The sequence below is a fragment of the Brachionichthys hirsutus genome, chromosome 3 (genome assembly GCF_040956055.1).
Source record: "Brachionichthys hirsutus isolate HB-005 chromosome 3, CSIRO-AGI_Bhir_v1, whole genome shotgun sequence".
Lineage (NCBI taxonomy): Eukaryota > Metazoa > Chordata > Actinopteri > Lophiiformes > Brachionichthyidae > Brachionichthys > Brachionichthys hirsutus.
Window position 1 is genome coordinate 10,248,648 of NC_090899.1, and position 24,615 is coordinate 10,273,262.

At 40.0% G+C, this 24,615-nt stretch overlaps 2 protein-coding genes across 2 annotated transcripts; both read left to right on the top strand.

The window, feature by feature from the left end:
- Positions 1-313: 313 nt before the first annotated feature.
- On the top strand, positions 314-10,282 carry scgn (secretagogin, EF-hand calcium binding protein). The gene is made up of 11 exons (XM_068759608.1): positions 314-383; positions 776-846; positions 2,110-2,202; positions 4,533-4,622; positions 6,059-6,115; positions 6,410-6,487; positions 7,095-7,150; positions 7,317-7,362; positions 7,471-7,530; positions 8,857-8,925; positions 9,684-10,282. Exons 1-11 carry the CDS (start codon positions 314-316, stop codon positions 9,810-9,812), a joined length of 819 nt encoding a protein of 272 aa, XP_068615709.1. The 3' UTR covers positions 9,813-10,282.
- Positions 10,283-17,961: 7,679 nt separating this feature from the next.
- Positions 17,962-20,638, top strand: LOC137916189 (CCN family member 3-like). Its single transcript, XM_068759272.1, has 5 exons — positions 17,962-18,009; positions 18,441-18,669; positions 19,217-19,471; positions 19,951-20,180; positions 20,345-20,638. The coding sequence occupies exons 1-5, from the start codon at positions 17,962-17,964 to the stop codon at positions 20,636-20,638; spliced, it is 1,056 nt and encodes a 351-aa protein (XP_068615373.1).
- Positions 20,639-24,615: the final 3,977 nt, after the last annotated feature.

Below are 24,615 nucleotides of genomic sequence, written 5' to 3' on the forward strand. Positions count from 1 at the left end.
ATTATGTATGCTATGGGTTTGTTCCTGAAAATATTAAAACTTGTTGAATAATTTTACAGGCTTCAAAATGCCTGCGTTATTTTATTGCATTGCATTGCAGTGTAGAAATACAACCACCAGGGGGCAAGTACAAAGCTACAGCTCTCTTCCTCTCTCTCTCCCTCTCTCTCTGATTGGTGTGCCTCTTAATTTTTTGAACAACTCGGAAAGCCCATATGCCAGCTGAGCAGGCGGCTGAACAGTGTAGTACAGTTTGCCACCTCAGTCACTGTTTCCTGTGTTGACTGTGACACTTTTGCATTTCTTCATTACAATGGACAGTGCTTTTAATAACCTGGATGCAGCGGGTTTCCTGGAAATCTGGCAATACTTTGATGCAGATGGTGAGGATAGTTGATGACATGGTTAATTGTTTCTGCAGAATTATTCTGAAAAACAACACAGTGCTTCTGAGATTTTCTCTGTAGACACTGGTGAGTTAAAAAGATTAGCCTTGTTGGTGTGGATAAAATTGTGATATTATTTTAGAGTGCTTGTGTTATGTATAGATTTCTTTTCTTATTTTTAACCTGTTAAACAAATCTGCTGACGAGTTCTGTGCTTGTAGACATAGAGGGTTCTATCTGGAACTGAAAGCAGCAAAAGGAAGAAGTGCCCAACAAGACTTCATGTAATCAAATACAAAATATGTTCGAGATACAAAAACAGTCCGGCAGTCATAGTTCATTGTTTGAAAGTAAATTCAAACTTCTATGACTTGTTATGTCTTTGACAGATAATGGCTACATTGAGGGCAAAGAGCTCGATGAGTTTTTCCGCCACATGATGAAAAAGCTTGGTCCACAGGTGAGTCAAATTAGTTTAGGTGAATTACTAATAATGCTATAATCTGTAATTATACTATTCTGGTTTAATTAATCAGTATTTCTACTGCTGAGCTGTATTCATAGATATTTACGTGATCCACCACTTTGATGTGAACACAGATTTCTCCGGTGGGTGGGGTGAGTCTAAGGATGCTAGACTCAGGGGCGCTCTCGGTGTCTGTACCAGCATCACTTCATCCTCTGGCCTGTTTGTCTGTGTGAAATGAGATTTCCTGTTAATGGGGTACTAAAACAGAAAACACCAACCGTGATATTTGCTTTTATTCGGCAATGCCCCCGGTAATATCTGTTTTCTGTATTTCTGCCACTCTACAAAAACATGACAGTTGTGTTATTATTAAGAGTTCATCAGGCGGAGATGAGGAACCATATCCTGCCATGGCCACTTCTTTCCCCTTTCTGACATAATGTTCAGATGCAGATTTGTTTTTCATAAGACATTTTTTAATTCATTCTTCTTGAGAGACTTGATGAATTTTGATGTGATAAATGTAATTTATCAGTGAATCCTGGGTAACAGAGCCAAGATGGGATGGTTGCGTTGCAGATTGACGCTTGTCCTCCAGTAATGAGCTCCGGCACCAAGCTGTTTGCAGACTGTGTGCGCTGCGCTGCTCGATGCAAAATGTGAACGTGATAGATTTGCTGGTTTCTATAGTTACGGTAAAGCAATCAATCATCGTTCTCAATGAGACTCCACCAGAGAATTAGATGTTTTAGCTGTTAGACATATTTCATAATAAATTGATCATCCAAAGATATTCTGGCGTTCCGTTCCGTGAAGCTTCTGGTCAAACTGTGGTTGGTTAACCTGGATTAACAAGAAAGAACAATGCAAATCAGATTAGCATTAGCATTCTGCTCATTGGAGAGAGAGGCGAGGCCAGGAATACACAGGAAGAGCTATATCTAAAAATAGTTAGCCTTCAATTTAGAACGTCAGAGCCTGAAAGAAAGACGATAGATCAAAGTTACCATGGTGACATTTCTCCAGAACTATGACTCAGACATTACATTTGCCCTTCAATAGAATTGTATCTTAGGATCTTCATGGATCTTCAATCCATTCCATGCAACAATTGTTTTCATTATTTTGCACAATTTACATTACCGGTATTTTGGGATATTATATATCCTTTCTCTGCTCAGTTGCTACACAACATGACATCCTGGTGTCGGGGCCAGAAAATCAATTTAATTCTAAAGTACGTTATCTCTCCAGGAGAAAGTGACTGAAGACAAAGTCCAGAGACTGAAGCACAGGTTTATGTCTGCCTATGATGTCACTGCTGATGGGAAACTACAAATTCAGGAGGTACAGTACAACATTCACTTGATCATTATTTTCATAATAAAGCTTTTATCTTTCATCAAAATGCTTTGTTTCATTGCATACTTATTTAAAATTCATATTTACGGTTGTACTTTATGTACACCATATGAACTATGTACTGTGTGCAGATAAAAATCCAATATGTGAAATATGTCAAGTGTGGCAAAGAAAATGCTTGGGAAGCACGAATGTGTGTTTCCAAAACCTTTTTTAATTTGAGTAAATGAATTGAATTGAATGAGACTGGGCTGGTTCCCAGATATTTAAAGCCATGTTTTGTTGACGATGCATTCTCAGTTTCTACTCAGTGCAATTGATCCAGCATAAGACAGCAAAAGGGCAGAGAGTGCAATCAAGTGCAGAAGGAGATATACAGTATACAAACCATTAATGCATTGAACCACAGATCCAAAGTGCTCTAGCCATTTAGTCATGAAGCTGTAAAAATCAATATATCTCTGGAGTGTTTGAGACACTGATTAACTGTGGTTGACGGTCAACCCTTTCCGTACATTAGCGTTTTTCCAATCTTCCATACACGGCTGATGAAGGAGGCGCCCAAGAGGTGCTTTCTTTTCTAATCCAGTTTGCTCCTCTTCCTCATTAAAAATCTATATACTGCACAGTGTTGAACTTCCAGGATGGCTCTCACATCCAAGAAAGAGCTTGTGACTGGCAGATTTACATGGAGCTATACGGAATAGAGGAAGTCATTACATTAAGGAGTGGATCTGGATAGATGGGTGAATCCAACATTGATTTCAGTTTTTGTAACATTAGCAAGGATTTTTATCTATTTTCCACATGACCATAAATCTGGATGCTCCACAACCACTTTGAACAAGAATGGAGTGATGACATGACTTTTCTTTCACCTTTTTAATAACATAGAGAGAACCCTGATGATGGCTATTTCATTTGAAATGTTGCTGACCACCTTGCCTGATCACAACTAGGCATCAGGGCTGGGAAAAGGTGATTAAATGGTAGGACGTATGCTGACTAGAACACTGACTTCTTATACCAAATGTAAAAATCCAAGTTAGTGTGTTTTCTATCCTGTCAGGTATCAGCCAATCAGATTGGTGCATCCCTGTTGTCATGCAGAACATTGTACTGTTCTCTTAAGCGCTTAACAACCCAGCATGATCAGATTAATTTCAGTGGGTGGAAACCTTTGGTCATCATGGAGACACTAGCGTGGGTCCTGTTTACTACGAAGCTACTTTATATGCTGCATTCTGTGTTTGTACAAGTCTTCTGTTAAATTCCACTATTTATTTTATATCACAAGCAACTGCCAAATGTTTTATATGCATGACAAATCAATACAAATATGTAAAGATCCATACAATCATTTGTGTTTGAAGGATTGGCAAATCAATCAATATACCAGTCAATCATCCATGCATTTCTTTGAGCCACCAATACTTTCCTGGCCCTAGTATCTGTAGACCTTGTGGGGTTTTTTCATTGTAATTAAATTTTTTTTTTAATGTGGCTGTTATTTCCCACACTTCCTGTGAAATTGTTCAGACAACAAATGATTAGTTAGATGATCAATTAACCCTACTTTTCTTTTCTGAAACGCTGGGTCTTCTGGAGTTTTGCATGTCCACTGGTGCATTGCACCGATTCTGACTCTGAGCTTTGTGATTTGCCGCAGTGTCATCTGGTATTTCAATCAAATTGATGATGAGGCCCAGTTTAATCTGCTAATGGAAGGCTGATAGTGTCAGGACAGAGCAAAGAAGAGCATGAACTGGAGCGCAGCCAAGAGGGAGGCATATTATGTCCAAGCATGCTTGATGTGATGGAAGCTTTTTTCCTGTAACTGCATTTGGTTTTTAGGTTTTTGTAGTTTGGGATGCAATACATAAATGATGTTTTGTGCATTTTTGACCATTTCTTATTTTTTAATCATTCAAGCTTCTGGCTTCATGCTCCTCGCCGTTCGCTGCAGTGGTCATCCACCCACAAGCTGCACGATTCACTATTCTGTTCACTGAATAATAAGTGGTGCCTGCTTGAATCTCTAACATCGCTGGGATCTTGCGTTCCAAATGTCCTTGACTAAACTTTAATTTGTGACATCATTAAATGATCATCAGATAACTTTATCCTTTAAAAAACAAAAAATTAAAGTACACCCTAATTTTATTAAGATTTCAAAACCAGACTATAAACTTGTAATCTTTTCTCTCCAACAGCAGGACAGACAAGACGAGAGGAAACAAGATGGGAAGGTTCTTAAAATATGATTATCCACTCACTGCTCTGTTCTGACCTCCGCCCTCTGGCATGTTTTCCAGTTGGCGAATATGATCCTGCCTGAAGATGAGAACTTCCTGTTAGTATTCCGCAGAGAAGCTTCTCTGGACAACAGTGTTGATTTTATGAAGGTGGGGTTACACTCAATGGCAAACATTATGATGAGTTGAGAAAAGATGATGTAGGACAGCCTTGTCTATCAATCTGGCATGGATGAGTCATGAACCAACTGGCAGTGAAAGGTGATAGGAACAGTAAATATTACACAATAACATGAAGCATGTTCAAACTACATCGTAGACTGATGTTGTGTGTTGTACGGTTTAGAATTAATTCACCAGCCAGATAAAGAACATTTAAGCTAAAAACTACAGTTTATAATTTAAATCAACGAAAGCAGGAGAGATATAGTGCCCTGACAATGATTCATCTAAAACCAGATTAACCAGTAACAGACCAGCAGAGTGGAGGAGGATGTGCGAGTGCTCTGCCCTACCCATATTGGTTTATACATACCTATCAACATACAATGCAAGCTATAACAAATTCATAACATGATAATCATGCTATATAATTCCACATGTAAAAAAAGAAAGACGTCTAGCTTCAGTGACAGGAAGCGTCTCAATGGCTGAAATGCATCCACTCTCAGGTCTCTCTACACCAGGCAGTGGAACTGAAAGTAAAATTCATTCTCAACAATAACAAGATTGCATAAAACCCCCCAGAAATGATAGTTTCCACGGTTACCATCATATCTGCCTGTGTCAGCTGTCCGTAGTAGGGTTTCACATCCACACCAACCAATAACTGCTGTCTCTTAAATTATGTGACAATGTCTTCTAGAATTTGATCCACGTTTCAAAGCTTTTTCTCTACAGATCTTTTTCCCTTGTTCTTTGGGTTCTGTAACGGTTTTCGTTTTTAAGTATCTTAACATTACACTATGAGATCAGAGCTGAAAGACTTTTTATGTTGGCGACTAAACAAGCTTTGAAGTGATTCCATTGCTATATAGCAATATATTATTGTGTTGTAACTTGTAACAACACTCTATTCTCCTCCCACATATTATAAAACTTTACCAAGTATTGCACTATAAAGTAAAGACATCCAGTAGTGGCCCGGTCCTCACAGACTCAGCCACCGAAAAACCAAATCTTTCAAAAGAAATAGCGACCATTGATTAAAACTAAAATGAGTCAATGCTCTGCTGCTCACAGTGTCTCCTAACATGTATCATTTCTCGTCATTTAATGTTAATAGCAAGGCTCCGTACTGCATCAGTGATCCATAATGCTCAACATCTTCTGTAAACTGATCTCTTTCTCACTAATCCAATCATGGAACCAGTGCACAGTTGACATCTTCATTGTTATTAATGCGGTGGAGTAGCACCTTGGAGTTCTTGATTCAAATTTGTTTTTAAGCATCTAAATTACATCGAATGAATATAGTGTTTGCATCTGATCTAGTGAGATAATTCATCACTGAATAATACATGAGAATGGCACCGCTGGCTATGGTGACAAATGTGCTTCATTTAATATAACATCCCCCACTGTAGATCTGGAGGAGCTATGACGTCGATTGCAGTGGCTACATATCAGCTCTGGAGCTCAAGGTAAAGTGGTCAACAGACAAAATATGCATTGCCTCATATAAAAGGACACATTACACCTCATTTACGCTTCTCTCTGCAGAGTTTAACCTTTATCATTGACATTGGCAGAGTGACCGCAAGCTTCACCCACCGTTCCTGTAATTTCACATCTTTCAACTTCTCTTAATTCATTTCCGCTCGAGGCAGAGATCCTTTGTAGATGAAATGAACACCAATGGGACAAACAGAATTGTGTGCCCTGTCTTTTGTAATTCATCATTTTGCTGTCTAAAAAGATTATCTTTCACCTCTTAGGCTTTCCTGAAAGACCTGTTCCAGCAGCATCACAGGGAAGTCTCATCGGACAAGCTGGAGGAGTACACCGACACAATGGTATTGAAGCACCCGTATGCACAATGTATGCGGGTGCTACTGAGTCTCACTGCAGGAGGCAGAATTGTCTTTACTTCATGTAGCACAGCTGGTGTAAAGAGTTGCATGTCATTTTCAAGCAGGTCTCAATCAGGTTCCTGCAGCCGTCATCAGAAAATCACAAAATAAAAGCAGCAGAAGATGTGAAAACAAGAGTAGCCATGGAAACGGAGGAAAGAAAATGCAGGAAGTTGTTGAATATCATGTCACGAGGCCTAATCTATTTAATATTTCCTTACTTGTTTGACATGTTTTTTGCAGCTGTCTATTGTCTTCATGCTTCTTTGGATGAAACTTGTTCTCAGAGAGAAAATAAATAAAAACAATTCAGAGGGACTCGTGATTTCTGAATTTATTTCATTGAGATGTTGTGAGGTGATGCAGTCAAGGTGACATAGACTCCGTAATTAATGAATGCCATCCAGAATTTATCTTAAAATGTGGAAGAGATTGTTTCCTGCTCAAAGTGAAATGATTTCACAGGTTGGCCTGAGAGTCACCGGTGGTTGCAGGAAATCCCCAGCGAGGCTGATGCTGTCTAGTAACTGTCAACCTCTTTGTCTTGCAGATGAAAATCTTTGACAAAAACAAGGATGGCTGCTTGGATTTGAACGACCTGGCCAGGTACGTCAAGGAGCGGGATAATATCATCTTGTCTTGTATCAAAATTCATGTACTGTTGAATTTTTAAGGAAATGTCCATATAAAATGACATTTACTGTGACATTCATTTAGAGTAATCCCTTCTCTTCCCTTCAATACAAAATAAATATTTCTCTTTCTCCTTTAGGATCTTGGCATTACAGGAGAATTTCCTGCTCCAGTTTCAGATGGATGTGAGTGTGTGTGTGTTTTACCATGTGAATCATTTGGCATTGAAGAGATGAGCTAGTTGTCTTTTCTTATTTGAATCCAACATCTAAGGCCTGTTTCCTTCTCCTAAGGCCGGCACCAAAGAGGAGAGAAAGAGAGACTTTGACAAGATCTTTAACCACTATGATGTTGTAAGTACAAAAACACTTACTGTATATTTATACATCCTTTTGTCACGCTTCTTTAATGGGGTAAGTGACATTAAACACAGAAGCCTTCTGACCCAAAGGTTTCTGACTTGAAGCAGTAGCTAAATTAGAGGAGAACATACGGTGTAGAACCTTGTCCTTTAGACTGTTACTGGCTGTGGATGCACTGGACCATCAGCCCCTTGTGTTCTGTCTTTATCAGATTATGACACATAGCTTTAAGAGATTATTCTCTATGAGTTATTTTTTTTATATTTCCGAAAAGGAAAAACTCCCTGGACACTAAAGGAGTCACAGCAGAGGTTCAGAGAACTCTGAGGCTACAGATAGACAGATGTGACAGCAATTCAATGGCTTTTATTCCCAATTTATAATGCGCTTAAAATTGTATGTATGTGTGTGCACAGTTTCAAAGAGGAGTCTGTGCAGCATCGCTGAATCCAATTATCTCCTTTACCTCAGAAATGAAGCATAATATAATAAAGAACCAATTATATTGTCCAGTCACTCTCCGATGATGAGTTAATCTGGCCGTCTCATTCTCAGCACAGCTCCAAGCAGCAGTCGGGGACAAGTCCTCTCCTGTTGAATTTTATTCAGGACTTTGTTCTATCATGTCAAGCTGTTTGTGAGAAGTGTTGAGTGGTATATCAGGTGATGATGAATATATTTATTAGATAGAATGTTAGAGCAGTACAAGTACAAGGTAACGTTGGGTTCTCAGGTCATTAGTTGGGTAGGTAGTAATTCTCTCTAAAACGAATGGGAAGAACGGTGCTTAAATTGGGACTGGAGAATCAATGATGGTGATAATAGAATAACGTAATATTTTACACTTCTGCTCAGGGTAGCGAGTGTCTGCATAGAGACATGCTGGAGGTAGTTGTCCTAAAGCACAGGCAATCAATTAGTTAAAAGTAGTTTTTATGTATTATTTTACTAAACTTACTGCAGTAAAGAGGAACATCAGAAGCTGCATCATATTTTTCTCATGAGCTGTGATGTTGTCAAGCAGCTCTGGTGTACCTCTGCTTCAGATCATGTTGTATACCTAGAGGTAGAAATTTCATATAACCAGTAATAGGATTAACAGACACACATTCCAAGCTGCAGATTATAGTTAGCATCCCTGCAAACTGGGATGAGTTCTAGCCCCACCAATGAACGCAAGAATGAGTCCAGAAATTTAGATAAATGACTAAATAATGGGGGTCTGATGTAATCAAGTCAAGTAATCCGCACTCCCTCCATCATTTGTCTCATTTGTCTTTCATTCACCTTCTCTCTCTCTCCATCTCTTCCATTTAGAGTAAGACAGGAGCGCTGGAAGGTGCTGAGGTGGATGGCTTCGTGAAAGACATGATGGGTTTAGTCCGGGTAAGACAATATCCTGCAGCTGTTTATTGATTTTTACATACTTATGTTCCAACATTTGGAAATAATATATTTTTTAATAAAATAGTATAGATTTAGCTTGTTTTCCTAGGCAAGATCATCAAAAAAATAGAAAACAGAATTCCCTCCAATTATCAAAGAAAGTGACAGCACAGTTTTACACTGAACCGGAATTAAACGGTGTCTATTCTGGCATGTCCTGCAGCCAATTTTGGAAAACAAACTTTGGTGGTTTATATAATCCTGCTGACAATCCAACATAAAATTGTAAAATAAAACTGGACATGAGAAAAATCTTAACCTCCTTGGCAAAGGAAAAGTCAGAGGATGAGCAGCTTTCACAGCGGAAGTATAGTTAACAATAATTATGCAGATTTTAAAGTTAACTTTTATAGTTTCCATTACAAAACTGCACATTTTGTGATGCAGGATTTTTAAATGTAAACATTCACACATTATTGTAAAAACTGTTTTAACGATGTCTTGAGACAATTTTCAAGAATTAGAATTTTTTTGTTATTTGTTAACACATTTTCTACCGGTTAACATGAAAAGGTGTGCGTGAGACTAAAACTTCATAATATCTGTGAGAACTGTAAACAAAATAAATCTGTATAGTTGCTGGCTGGTAGGATACTGATGTTGAACCAGCTAAAAACATAAACTTCATTATGGTTACAAAGACATTCAATGATTTGTTGCCTTCCCTCTCTCCCTTCCTCTGCCTCGCTCCTCTTCAGCCCAACATCACCGGCCCTGAGCTGGACAAACTGCGGGCCATTATGCTGAGTCACTGTGACGTCAACAAGGACGGGAAGATCCAGAGGAATGAGCTGGCTCTGTGTCTGGGAGTCAAACCCAAACCTTAATCAAAGAATATCAGGAAATGCTGAAGCTGCATTTGCGATGTGGTCAATAATGGTGGGACTTGTTCCGCTTTGTTGTGCTTTGGCTTCTGGGCTTCATGAGAGTCAGAGTTCATAAAGAGTTATTGATAGAAGCAGTCGATGCAGTGACGACGACAAAATAAAAGGAAATATGGTCTATGGCTTGAACCAACTGGGTTTGTCATGCATGTAAAGCCAAAAGAAAAGTACTGTGAATGACTGTTTACTAAAAAAATCTGTATCTAAACTTATTTATTATTGATCATTTTAATCAATTTGATAGTCGGTGAATACATTCATGTAAAGTTTGGAAAAGTTTGAAAACAACAATGTCCTCAGCTTGTTGCTGAGCTGCACTGGCCGACACTGAATTTGGCATCTCGCATGTTTCTTTACAAAATGACACTGCAGGAATTTTAAAGTAATACAACAATGGAAATAAATAAAAACAAGACCACAAGTGATGAATATTTATTTTTGTCATTTATACATACATACATACATACATATGCATATATATATATATATATGAATGAATGGCTCCAGCAGATACCAGGAACTGCGTCCGACATATCCGTACAGAAGGGCGTTGTCCTAGAACCTGCAGAACGCTCAAGCTCCCAATGCTCTGATAGAGAACCTGAGCCTGAAGGAGACGCCATACCGCCCGGGTTGGTCAAGACCACAATTTCTTTTATATATATACACTACCGTTCAAAGGTTTGGGGTCACTTAGAAATGTCCTTATTTCTGAAAGAAAACCACTGTGAGGATCTTATATATACCACTTTCAATGATAACTTTAAACTAATCAGAAATACTCTCTATACATCACTAATGCGGTAAATTACTATTCTAGCCGCATCGGTGTATAGAGGCATGTCCAGCAACCATCACTCCGGTGTTCTGATGGTACAATGTGTTTGCTCAGTGTGTCAGAAGGCTAATGGATGATTAGAAAACCCTGTGCCATCATGTTAGCACAGCTGAAAACAGTTTAGCTAATTAGAGAAGCTATGGAACTGACCTTCCTTTGTCTGGGTGACCCCGACCATTTGAACAGTAGTGTGTATTTATAAAAATTTGTATTTATTTTTTTATATTTCTTTAAGTCATCGATATTTCATTTCCCCGACTAACTGAAGAACTAACATTTTAACCTGTACAATAGAAATATATGAAAAACGGAAAATACTTCTTCTCTGATACATGTGTATTTTAATATGTAGATAAGAATTAGAAAATTATTTTACACGTTTTACTCACAATCCCAACATTTTGTAAAGTGAATATCCTGTTTTAATAAACCAATGCGTATTCTTCCTTTGGGGGAAATGCAGTGTAGCTGATTTTGCAGTCTGAGTAAAAGTATCTCACAAAGAATAGCAACGGTCCCCTTTCTGTAAGATACTCTGTAGAGTAAGATGCAGTGATCAGCGTGGATCGTAGATCAGATCTAAATATTTGAACTCTTTCCACTCAATCAGCTGAGCTGTGGACAGAGAATCAATGACTCTCTGTAGCTGCTCTGATGAGACGCAGCAAGCTGATCTCTGTTTGTCAAGTTGGAGCAAGAGATTAAAAACAAACAGGGTTAAGTTAATGGAAACCCTTCCAGGCACTGAAAGGGAGTTAATGGTGCGGACCTAAAAGCTTTCTTGTCCTTCTGACCACCTAATTGCCCTTCAGTGTGCGGGGTGTGTGTGTACCTGTGTCCTAATTGTCACTATCTCTGATTGTGTGTTCGTTAAACACAGAGAAACAACTTCAGCCATAAAATGACCGTTTATGTAGAGTAAATAGGTCATATTTGGCGCACACACGTAAACAGTTCTGTCCAGTGAAAGGCTTGTGGTTCTGTATCTATGTGTGAGACAAGCAGCTGCTGCAGAACAAACAGTTTCCCTCTCAGGCTAAAAGCTTCCATCCTCACTGCAACACAAGCAGACCAGATAACAATGATGAGAGCAGAGACTCAACAGAAGGACATCTGCTTCTCTGAAAGCCCCTCAATAATGAAAAATCAGTGATAGTGATCACATCACTTCATATATTTGCAAAATAATACTTAAAGCGGCATGAAGGTCATGAGAGGAGTTAGATTTCTCGTTGTGTCTTTATTGGGCAAACATGTTTATTTCAGGAGGACAACAGAGTAGAGCAGGGGTGGGCAAACCTTTTGACTCGCGGGCCACAATAGGTTCTAAAATTTGACAGAGGGGCCGGACCAAGAACAGATGGATGGAGTATAATATGAGCTAATATGAATGACACATGAAAGCTATTGCATTAAAGGATTTGGCCTTTTACAGGTAGCATTACAGGGAAAAGGTCAAATGAATGAGGTTTAATTACAATACAATTTTATTTAATGATATAATTTGGACAAGTTTGGCGGGCCGGATTAAAAAGACCAACGGGCCGCATATGGCCCCCGGGTTTGCCCATGCCTGGAGTACAGTATGTTACATTATTTATCCATGTTTATCCTAATTTCAACCGTTCAGTGTTTTACAATGGCTTTATTTTCTCAAAAAATAAATGCAGGAAGGACACAGAGACATTTAACAACCATCTCGTTGTTAAACCTGACATGAACGATCTGACGTGCATATTATGCAGCATTAAGACTGTATCTCTCTCTCTCTCTCTCTCTCTCTTGCTCTCTCACACTTTCTCTGTCTCTCGCTCCGTGTGTGTGAGTGTGTGTATGTGTGTGAGAGCGACAGAGAGAGAGAGAGAGCTGCTCTCCTCCCGCCTTCTTCCATAAAGAGCATCATTTAAGGTTCACGTTATTGAATGCTCCCCTCTATTGGGCAAATAAAATAGTTGCAGTCCAGACTATTATAATTTTTTATCTTAATTTTAAATCTTCTTATCTCATTATTCATGCAAACACACACAACATAATTACATTTGTACTCTATAGTGGGCCCCTGTGAACAGTCCACAAACACACACATGCATTTATGCGTAGGGGCCTATAGGGTGAAGCCATAGCCAGCACACCCAGAGCAAATGGGGTGGGTGGGAGCCTTGCTCAAGGGCACCATGGCAGTGCCCTGGAGGTAGACTGCCCCCTCGCCCAAGTCCAAACACACTGAATGGTTCTTGTTCTGGGAGGTTGCCGTGGTCCGGTCTCAGGTCCAGTAGCCACGCGGCATGGTTGTTGTGTCATGCTTCTCCTTCCCACATATCCTTCCAGTATTTTTCCTGCTCATTCCTGGTGGGTCTGACCGGTTCCTGTTTCTTCCGAGAGAACACCTCGTTCATTCTGCTGCCCTCTCCTGGTGTATCTCTTCAGCCTGGATCGTTTGTGTGTCTGTTCTGTGGCAGATGCTTGAAAATGAAGAACGAGCAAAGATGAGCTAACTTGTCATTCTCTAGCTAATATTAAGTTAAGTTTCTCCTTAATATTTGTAGATCGATAGTTCTACTTTCATCCCCAGAAAACAGTGTTACATCTCAATCGTCTCATCTCCAGCTGCTTTATCCGCCCTGCGGGTCACGGGCCTCCTCGAGCCTATCCCAGGTCGGGTACACCCCGGATGAGACGCCAGCTAATCACAGGACGCAAATCATAATGATTGATTATCATCATTATGTTACAATACTAGTTCTGGTACTTTCCATCTGTTGCTCACAGATCTTGGAAACACACACACACACATGGGTCATCATAGTAAAATGTAAACTATTCAGCATACAATAATTCAAAATTCACTTTTACAAACTGTCGTCATTGACGAAGTTAAATCACTAGACGTGCTCCATGTTTCTACGTTTTTATTAATCAGTAGTAGTTCAACCCTACTAACAGATCTATCTATCTATCTATCTATCTATCTATCTATCTATCTATCTATCTGTCTATCTATGCCTGTCTGAAAGGATCACTGTCTTGCTGCGTGACTGTGTGTCTCTGTTTTTATAGAGTAGTCATTGTCAGAGTTTTAAAGGCTGTGGCGCCCGGCCCCTCAAAGGGACAGATGACTGATTGACCTTCTTCCATTCTTTTCTCTGAGTAAACAACAAATAATGAAGGTGCTGTAAATTCTAACCCTTAAAGTCTCCTGCTGATCCTCTTTACGGTTGCATTTCTGTGCCTCTCCTAGGTGAAACTTAGCATTCCCATTTCCAAAAATGCCAACAATGAATACAGCAAATTGGACCTATAAGCTGAAAAGCAAACATAATTATCTACAATGCATAGATTTGCCACGTCATTGTTGCCATGGTTTCAGCTTAGTATGTCAATAACTTTTACAACAGAAGCTGCAGGGAGAGGAAAGATACTATAGATTTTGGTATATGTGTTCACTGAGAAGTGTTCCTGCAATGTCCGTTACTTTCTCTCCTAAATCTAAATTTCAAATGAAATATGGACATATGACACAGGAAGTGGAGAGAACCTACTTCCAACATTTATGCTGGAAAAAAACCTCCCAGTGTTTATTAACAACACTGAAAAACACTGTTGCTATTATAATAATGTATGATTTTTGCTTTCCTGAGGGTGAGAGAAGTCAAGATTTGTCAAATATGTATGCCTTCATAGCTCTGATTTGTTGCTTTAAATAGTGTAGCGATTCCACGTGCTTGGCTCTGTGCTGCTTAGTTTTACTTCATGAGCAGGACAACGCTCTTCTCCTTCTACAAAGATGCCAGACATCACCCAATGCATGGGAGTGTGTTAATGCTGCAGTATCAATGAAAGTCATGCATTTATTAGAGGATCTTCGGGTTTTGCTTCATTCCTCTCCACCCACCAGAAGACACATCTGCCTCTGACCTGGTGTCTCAGCTCGTGTATGACGGCATAGACTAGAGTAAATAAACCCTGTGTGACAGATTTGCAGCTGCCTCCCCAGCTGTTTGAGCCACTGGCAATCTGCCACAGTGAAGGTAAAATGGAATTATGACTTATCATCACTCGCTCAATTTAATCTGTGAATCTGTCGAGGCAGTAAATTGCATTAACAGCAAATGTGTGGGATAAATCAGAGTGAGCGATATGGCTAGAAGAAACCGGCCTGTTAGAAAGTGAGCAGCAGAGAGATCTGCAGACTGAATATGCCTCCTGTGCTGCCCTGATCTTTTTGCCTTGTGTTGATAACAAGATTATTATTTCAAGGCCTCAGACTACAGCCTTCAGATGAACTCAAAGGCAAATCTAAACAATTCCTCAGAAACATCTGTAATGTTTTAACTTACTGGTTGCACAGCCCATTAAACCGACGTTTCCAACTTGCGGCCAACAGCTGTTTGGTTGGAGCAGCTGTGATTAAAATGCCTCTCAGTATATCTCGTACCATGGAGTTGATGTGAAGCTACATGGCGGAAGAATGAAACGTCACGTTTAATGAGCTGGAAAAAATAATAATACCTGATCTCCGGACTTGGAAATGTTGCTTCAGCCACTTGGAATATGAAAGTTATTTTCCTGGGTTTCCTTTGGAAGAGCATCGATTAAAAGGATTTCCCAATCTCCAGGTGTTTGAACACCATGATTTACAGGAGACATGATAGGATGAAGGATGAAGGAGAGCTCAAAAGCACATCATGGAAATGTGTGGATAAGTTAAACAGACTTTGGTCTATGTAAAAACACACACCACGTGGAAAGACTACCCCAAATAAACTCTGTGTGTTGAGCTTTAGTAATTCATATGGCTCATGCCACACGGTTAACAAGCATTTAATGCTGTTGGTTTGTACAGTTCTGGCACTGACAAGAAACCAGATGAATCAGCAAATTAGAAAAATGTTTTCTAATGAAATAATAATGAACTCAATAACTATCTGAAATGCAACAAGACCTCACACCCAAAAAATCTGGACTGGTCAGATCTGAATGGTCCGTTTCGCACCTGCTAAGAGACTTAACAACATCAGTTCCTTCACATACAGAATTTAATGTTGCTCAGTTCAAATTTTCAATTAAATGGCCGTGCATTCAGCGATTACCTGCAAAAGGGAGACCTCGGTTGGTTTGGCTGCTGGGAGCATTTTCCCTGTTTTAATGAAAAATAAATGAAATTCTTTAAGGCAATCAGGAATATAATTTTTAATTCGTTTTGTTTGAATAGTTTTATCTGCTTTTGTCTGTTCCTGAATTAAAAATGTGCATAAACAACAGTAAGTGATGAGCCGACCCTTTCTTCCAAAACTAGCAGAAAGGTATTTTATTTGCTTTAATGAATATTGATTACCATGCTTTGTGTTAATCAGAAAGGAGCTATTTCCAGTCTCAAACTACAAAAGAAGATATTGCAGTACTGATCATAAGATGAAATCTTAAAAAAAGGAACTTAATTATCAGCTAAAATACAGGTAAATAAAATATGAGATATTTTTATGTATCAGCTCTGAATTAAACAAGACGACAGTGAATCCTCCACCTACCATACCACACAGGCAGCTAGGCACATGCTATTGAATAATTTGTGTAAACGTTAATGATGCTGGAATATCCGTGTAAACGCTGCATGAATTATGTGTAGCTCTCAGTGGTCACATCGACTGTGTGGCCCGACCACTTGGCAAACGTTTGCTGCTCTACAGCAGAGACGGCTGAGCCTTTGTTCAAAAAAAGTGTCCCTCATCAGGAAAAGACTTGCAAGAACGATGGATATTCACTAAAGACGACATGAAAATGACTTGAAACATTTAAAATAGGAACATACATGGAGGATGGAGGGTATTTTGTTAAATTAGGGAAATGAATGATGAATGTCATTTATGAATGAACCGATCTTCTTACCATACCACACACAATCCAGACCAAAGAAACAGATTGCTGCATGCTTGTGTGCTGTTGACTCACTTTTACAACAGAGTATTTTAATTTTTTCATAGACATGAATGCTTTCCAGATTCTTCTGTACATCAGACAATGCTGCCGATGCTTGTTTCTATTTGGTTCATGGAAGCACAGATGGAGGTGTGATCCACTGACATCTAAACCTGCATTAATTTACCAGTGAGCGTGAGATAAAATAAAAACTTTTCCTTGCTATTTATTTTCACTTTTGTGGTTGCATGAGCTATTTATTATTTTTTTTAAAACACACAAAATCTGAAACAGGCCAATGAATAGAAAGCAGGACCAGATATCTCCCACATGTTCCAAGCATTTTAGTGGGAAAACTTGAGATTACATTCCTGTCATGTTGATATTTTAGGAGAAATCAACAAGAGACGCAATATTGAAAACATGATGCTTCTCTTCTGTGTCACAAGGTCATGATCTTAAGCAGATTTCCATTTAATATTTATTGAGAAGATGTTCAAAGAGACCTTTGTGGTCTCATGTTCTATACTGTATAACATTGTTCCACCACCAACAAGCTAAAAAACATTTTCATACAGTTTCTGCCTTTGTTTTTTTCAGGGTTCACCCCAAATCCTCCCAAACACCTCTGCCTGGCAGAAAACACAACATCCTTTTGAGCAGATGTGACCACGGCGTCAGCCCCCCCACTAATTCAAGCTACTGATGGGCCAACGTTTCCACTGTGGAGCTATTTTAGGAAGCAGCAACAATCCTTGAAAAGATAGAAGACCTTTCCACTGTGACCTCCCAGGTGTTCACCACCCACCGTCAGTGGAAACGAAAGGAGGGAATCCTGAGATCCCATGACAACATGAGTGTCCTGCAATGCAGAGGGGATCTGGTGTACACAAATGCCTCAGTGATTATCTGATTAACACAGGTGCAATTCATATTTGACAGTGATAAATTACAAATTATCATGCAAAAGTATTTTTTTATTAACAAAACTGGTTGACTGTTGTTGGCAAAATATTAAGATGTAAAGGCTGAAATGTCTTTGAACATTTAAGTTGTATTTTTGGAAGGATCCCACAATAAAAAACAGACTCTCATCTTCCCCGCAGACCTCTGGCCGGTCACTCAAGCATTCCTTCCTGTTTGTTGTCATGGTAGCATGAGGACAGCTCCACTCTATAAGATCCTCCTCTCCTGAGTCCTGAGCCATCCCGACTTTCTGCTTCCCCACAGCCAGAGGACAGAGGATCCACACCTGAACCAAAGGACTTAAATCAGCACCAATAGAGACAACTGAAAACGTTTTGGGCTGCAGATTAATCTGATCTACTTTACAGTAAAATGACCAGTCTGTCAGAGACTGCGCTTTTTGTTTTCTTAACGGCACAGGTAGGGATTACCACAGATCTTCAATTGGATCATTTTTAATTTTGCAACTGCAGTAATCTATCTGTATGACAATGACAATATTTTATTTTTGAAACAAATGTTTTCATTCTGTGAAAATTCTAAAAGAAATTTCAGATGAAACAAAATGCATTCAGTTATTTAAAGTATTCAGTAGTTTCTTCTGAATTAATTGGAAAACACTATTTTTAACCAATTTTTCTCCACACTGCTGAATTTTGTTATTCCTTTTTTGCAGAATTTGTAACAGCAACCTACAAAGTATTTATGACCTTCATATCCTTTGAAAATTTGAATATGGAATATTTATTTTCCAGACATCCCTCGAAATTAATAATTAGTCATATTATTTGGATTGAAGATAATATAATAATTAAAAATCACTTGGTCATTTTATTTTCCATCTACTGCAGGTGTTTACACTGGCATGGTCCCAGGTCTGTCCCCGTAGATGCCAGTGCCCTAAAGAGCCCCCCAGATGTCTCCCTGGGGTGCCCCTGATCCTAGATGACTGTGTGTGCTGTCTGGTGTGTGCCCGTCAGAAAGGTCAGACGTGCTCTGAAATGAATCCATGTGACACACGCAAAGGGCTGCAGTGTGAATACAAGGCGGATGTCCACCAGAGGACTGGTGTCTGTGTTGGTGAGTGGCTGTTGACATTCCCAAACACTGTAGGCAGGATATCCTGGATGTGGCAAATATTCTGTTACAAAGGTGAATCAGTTAGCTGTCATTGATTATTTTGAATAAGGCTTCATTGCTTTTACAAGGATGGCATGGTGGCGCAGTGAGTAGCACTGTCACCTCACAGCACGGAGGTTCTGGGTTCAATTCCTTTCTGTGTGGAGTTTGTATGTTCTCCCCATATTTGCGTGGGTTTTCTCTGCGTTCTCTGTGGTTTCCTCCCATCTCCAAAAACATACCATTTAGGTGAATTGATCTCTCCAAATTGTCTGTAGGAGTGAGTGTGTTTGTGAGTGGTTGTCTTTCTGTGTGGCCCCGTGATGCACTGGGGACATGTCCTGGGTGTACCTCGCCTCAGTCTGCTGAGATAGGCTCCAGCAACACCCATGAGCCGCACGGTAGATAAAGCAGCTCTACAGGAGACAATTGATGCCGTCTGGTCTACAAGAAGATGGACGGTTGCTTGTAGAACAAAACCACCTTTCTTTTTTGCTTCCTTCTGCAGCTCATGGAGGAGATGTGTGCATCATGGATCGATCTGTCTACCAGAACGGACAGATCTTTTACCCGAGTTGTAAGTACCAGTGCATGTGCCGTGATGGCCAGATCACCTGTATGCCTCGCTGCAACCTGGATGTGATGCTGCCTGGGCCAGACTGCCCAATGCCGCGCAGGATCCAGGTGCCTGGACACTGCTGTGAGAAGTGGGTTTGTGAGCCCCAGGTGGAGGCCAGCATGCTGGGAGGCTTTGCCATGGCGGGTGAGTATATTGGATGGAGGGTATAGGACAAGATGGACCATATACAATACTCAGATGCTACAATCCCATACAATTGCCCTTTCCTCTTTGATGTCAATGTTGCTGCAGTGTGAGACACAAAGTTGAGAGGTTATGTACACTCCCCTGGCCTGGTTAGGTAAAGGGAGCCGGCAGGAAGGATGGAAAGAGGGAAATAGACTGACAGTCATTTCAGTCTGGAATGTGACAGTAATGTGATACGCGACTCTTACTTTGGTTGAAGAGCCATGCCTTCTGCAGGCTTCCTCAGAATATCCTTCTGAGATTTTATATTGAAAGTGTTGCATACCAAGAGAAATAAAAAAATATATGTCGCAACTCTATTTATTTCTTATTATTCTAGCATATATTCCTATATCTTCAACTACGTCTGCTTTACTTTATTACTTTATTTCTGCGCCCAAAACGTTTGTCTTCTGTCCATCTATGCATCCCAACAGCATATCGTCAGGAGCAAACGGTGCGCTTCAACGGTTGGGATTCTAACCTGAACTGCATTGAGCAGACCACAGAGTGGGGTTCCTGCTCTAAAACCTGCGGCATGGGGCTTTCCACCAGAGTGACCAATAAGAACCGTCGATGCGAGCTGGTGAAACAGAGTCGATTATGTGCGATCAGACCGTGTGACGAGCAGCGGGGCCACACACGGCTGACACAGCTTGCACCAAAGGTAATTTCTATCCGTTTTATTCTGAAATACCTGAATGCCATCTTCTGAAAGGATGAGCTTCTCTTTGTTTGAGTTTGTTTAGGACCTTTAGAAAATTCGTAATGCATTTTATTCTGCAAGCACATCACTCATAAATTCAGTTGCATGGGTCTCTCTCCACACAGAGAGGTAACAAATGTCAGAGGATGGTGAGGAGTGCAAAAGCCGTCCAGCTCTCGTATAAGAACTGCACCAGCATCCAGGCCTACAAACCTCTCTACTGCGGCTCCTGCATGGACGGCCGTTGCTGTACCCCCCACCAAACTAAAACCACTCTGGTGGGGTTCCAGTGTGCCGACGGCAAAACCACAAGGAGGCCGGTCATGGTGATCCTGACCTGTGCCTGCCACAACCACTGCCCCCAAAACAATGCTCTGTGGCAGCCATCAGAGCAGCGATACAGTGGCGTGAAGTTATAGGTCATGAGGTCATGGCAAGGAAATGGTGAACAATAAAAGAAGATGATAGCAGACGATGCTTTGAACTCGGGATAACGTTGAGTTGAAGGGAAGCGGTCTTCTCTTCAACATGACAAACGAGTTTCATTAACTCTACATTTTAGATTAAACAAGTCTACCCAAGACAATATATGAAGTGCAGCTGTCACAAAATCGTAAAATGCACGAGCCTATACTGTGCAACATTCCCACAGTGCTAAATATATTGAGATTCCCCTGTGGAGGCTGATGTAGAAAATTAAACAGCTCTGCACGCCGTCTGAACGCTCTCTCGCTCCTGGAGGGAGTCCTGTGGACACAGACGTCTCATCTTCACCCCGTGTGAGAGAGATTCGAAGCACTGATTGGTTGATTCTCTAAACTTGTGAGGATCAGACTGGCGTCAGGCTGGCTTTGAAGCCTTTCTATCAGAGGGTTAGACTGCATCTTGGGTTGGTCACTCAGGAATGATCGACTGCATTTTAAATGTCGAGAATAAAAATCAAATCTAAAAAACATCTGCTGTCATCACATTTACCTTCCTGGTGATGAATTAGAAAGAGCAGACATAAATGCACACAGGCCAAGCTGTTCATCGTCCCTGCAGCTGCTGTCACAGTCGTTCTAACTATGGGACACATTTTTGAAATAACTCGACTGTGTACTTTGACTTTGTCCAAACTATGGGCTCAATTTATGAAAGAGAGGTCACCATGGTGATCGAGTGTCATTTCTAGCATTTGCCTGGAATAGTTAAAAGGTGATATCTCGGTTCTCCTAAAGAAAAGAACATTTGTGTTCCTTTAGGCTTTGGGGGGATTTGTTTTATTTAGTCCATCTAAAGCACTTTTTATAATGACAAATATTGTGTAAATATTTGGTGTATACCTTATTTGTTTATAACCTGTTTTGACAGAGCGTGTATCAAATACACAGATTTAAATGTTAACTGTGTAAACATGAATTGTATGTATTAATATGTTTTATTTTAATTACTACTTGAATTATATTTCACTGTGTGTTTCTCTAATGTGCAAAACATTCCAATTTTGATTTTGATTTTTTTGTATCAAAGTTTAAATCTCTTCATTATTGTCACTGCTAAAATTATTTTACTGATGTGGTTTGTATTAACTGGGCACACTGATGCATAGAATACTCGATTTTCATCAGTAGACGTTGAATTAACTTGTATTATAAATACAGTTCGCATCAATTAAATAGGTGGACAAATGTATGTCCTGCTGCTCTTCATTCATCAATGCTGGAGACCTAACATCCAATGAAAAAGCAAAATATATAAGATTTCACAACATCAGATATCTTAATAAATTAAAACTAAAATACTAATTTCCCTTTTCACATATTGGCCTTTTATTGAAGCCAGCCAAAGGCACATCTGAGCAAAGGAGAAGCGCTCACTCAGCCAGCGTTAGACAGATTTGTGAACGATATTTGAGAGAATATGGTCTTTTGTGTTTCAAAAAATGTTATAGATCTTTGAATTCAGCTCATGAAAAAGTGGAGCAAAAACAAGTGTTGCATTTATACTTTTGTTGAATGTATATATATTATATACATGAATTTCTTTATTTCTTTCATTCAGTTTAAGTTTTTTTCCTAATTAAATTTTTATTTTCATGTTTTACAAAAACATAATGTCATATAACAGTTAACAAAACAAATAAAAAATTCATTCATTAATTCACAAACAATTAACGGCCTCCTTCTCCATCTGCTGGCGACACAGTATAATTACATGCTTCAGAATTATGAATGGCAAGGGGCCCATCGGAAGGCTTAACCATAAGCCCTTAGCTGTGTAAGACCTGTGTGGTCAGTCCCGGATGTTCAGGCCATCATATGGCGCCCAGAAAACACAGAGCAGTCGGACCGATGGCAGAAGCTGGTGACCTCTTCACCTTCTTCCATTGAGGTCACGGTGTAAACCCCAGTCGTTCCCTCTGGGATTGCCTCTGCTTTTTAAAATAGCTATCCAATGGACTCTTTAGCTCATCTGTGGCTTAGGTCACTGAGGGGTCGACTCTGTTGTCTGCACATCTGCTTGCAGCTGTATTATGGTGTGTTATGGCTAAACACAAGTCTGTGGCGATGCTACATGATGGTTACGTTCATGGAGCTTGGATTTTGATCTTATTCTGACATGCAGTATGTTAGAATTAAAAAGCAAGTCAAATAACGACTCAAAAAAAAGCCACGCTACTAGCGCAGTGGTTGAGATGACCATTTCTCTCCATCTGCTCATTTGTGTTGGTTCAGCACCGACAAATCACGACAGCTCTTAGTTGGTAATATCGTAAAACATATATTGAAAGGGCATTCACGTTTACTTTTCATGGTTGGTGTATAAAGATACCAAGAACAATTTAGAACCTTTCGGTGATGATCCAGATCACCATGTGGACGGTGTAAATCTAATTATGAGGGGAATGAGCTGCTTGGCGGAGGTCTGTGCTCTCTGAGTGCTTTTCTAGTTCATGTTTGGGTCATTGACCTTTTACCTTAATTCGGTCCCCTGCCCACTCCTGTCAGTTTCAAACAACGTTCAACATGAATATTGAATGTTCCCGAGCTGACTGAAGACAAAGAGAAGATTAACAGCCTTTAAATACCATCTCATAAGGGCGCTTTCCCTATTGTTTTTGCTTGTTTGTTTTCTTGCCTGTTTGAGGTCATTACCACAGCAAAGAATATAGATTTTATCTGATGGCTCATTTCCCTATGAAAGTTACAAAAAACATTCACTGTAGCTCATAAGCCTCATTATGCCTAAAATATTATTAGAATTTCTGTTTTGGTCTCTGTCAAAGTAAAAATGCTAATTCCCTCTTCTGTACAGCAGCAGTAATGATCCGAGGAAGTTTGGCTCCTGCATTCAGCAGCATGCCGGTACCATACTGTATATTCCTGTGATTATCTATCTGACTATTACCTCGAAGCTGAAATAGATAATATCAATGTATGATATAGACAAGTCCCTAATTGGTTATACTATTAGCAAATATCTTTATATACGTAGGCATAAACCTCGAACCTCTGGTGTCTTTTAAGCCTTTTGAATTCAGATAAAATGATTTGTAATGTGTGACTCTCAAGGGAAAGCACTCAGCCTCGCACAGATCTCATGTCTGTTGTTTTCTCAGGGCTCATTGTGGGGATCTATATGTAGGAAATGTATTTTTATGACTATGAACCATTGCTGTACATACGTGATTATTTCATTCATTCTTGTTGATGTTCTATGAAATACTTTAACTGCTGCATAATTATCAAAAGAAAACTCAGTATATGAAGTAGCCTACAATTAGTGCTGGCTGAGGCCTGTTTTGGTCCGGCCCCTAGTCATGTCCCTACGGGGACAAGATACACTGGGACCCTCCTTTCACGTCCCATTAATACATGTTAGAGGCTTTGACCCTTCCTGGAGGGCCTCTCATTCCGCAGGGCATTGAGCCGTCGTCCTGCTGGCCTCCTGCTCTTGTCATTGCTATGGATCTTAGCTGGCCTCGGATGGGAGCGCTCCTCTTGTTGCGGGAATGCACTCCATACCGACTGCATTCCCTCTGGTCCTCGGTGGAATCAGCTATGGCTTCACCTGCTGCTGTGCTCCTGCCGGACACCCACTTCCACTATTGTTGAATGAGTCTGTACAAGCGATGTGTGTTGCACATCTGTCCATCCTGGGTGGGCGAACCCTCCCTGAGGTTTTTCCTTTTTTTCCACTGTCAACATTTTTTTTTTTTTGAGGAGTTTTTCCCTGTCAAAGGACAAAGGTTGTCTTGCTTTGTGCATTTTGTAGCCCTTCGACACAAATCTGTGATTTGTGATTCAGGGCTACATAAATAATTGGACTGAATTTGTATTTGAATGAATTATTGAATGTTTCAGGGGAGAAAAGAAACTGAAAAAAAAAAAAAATGGCCAATAGTAATGTTAAA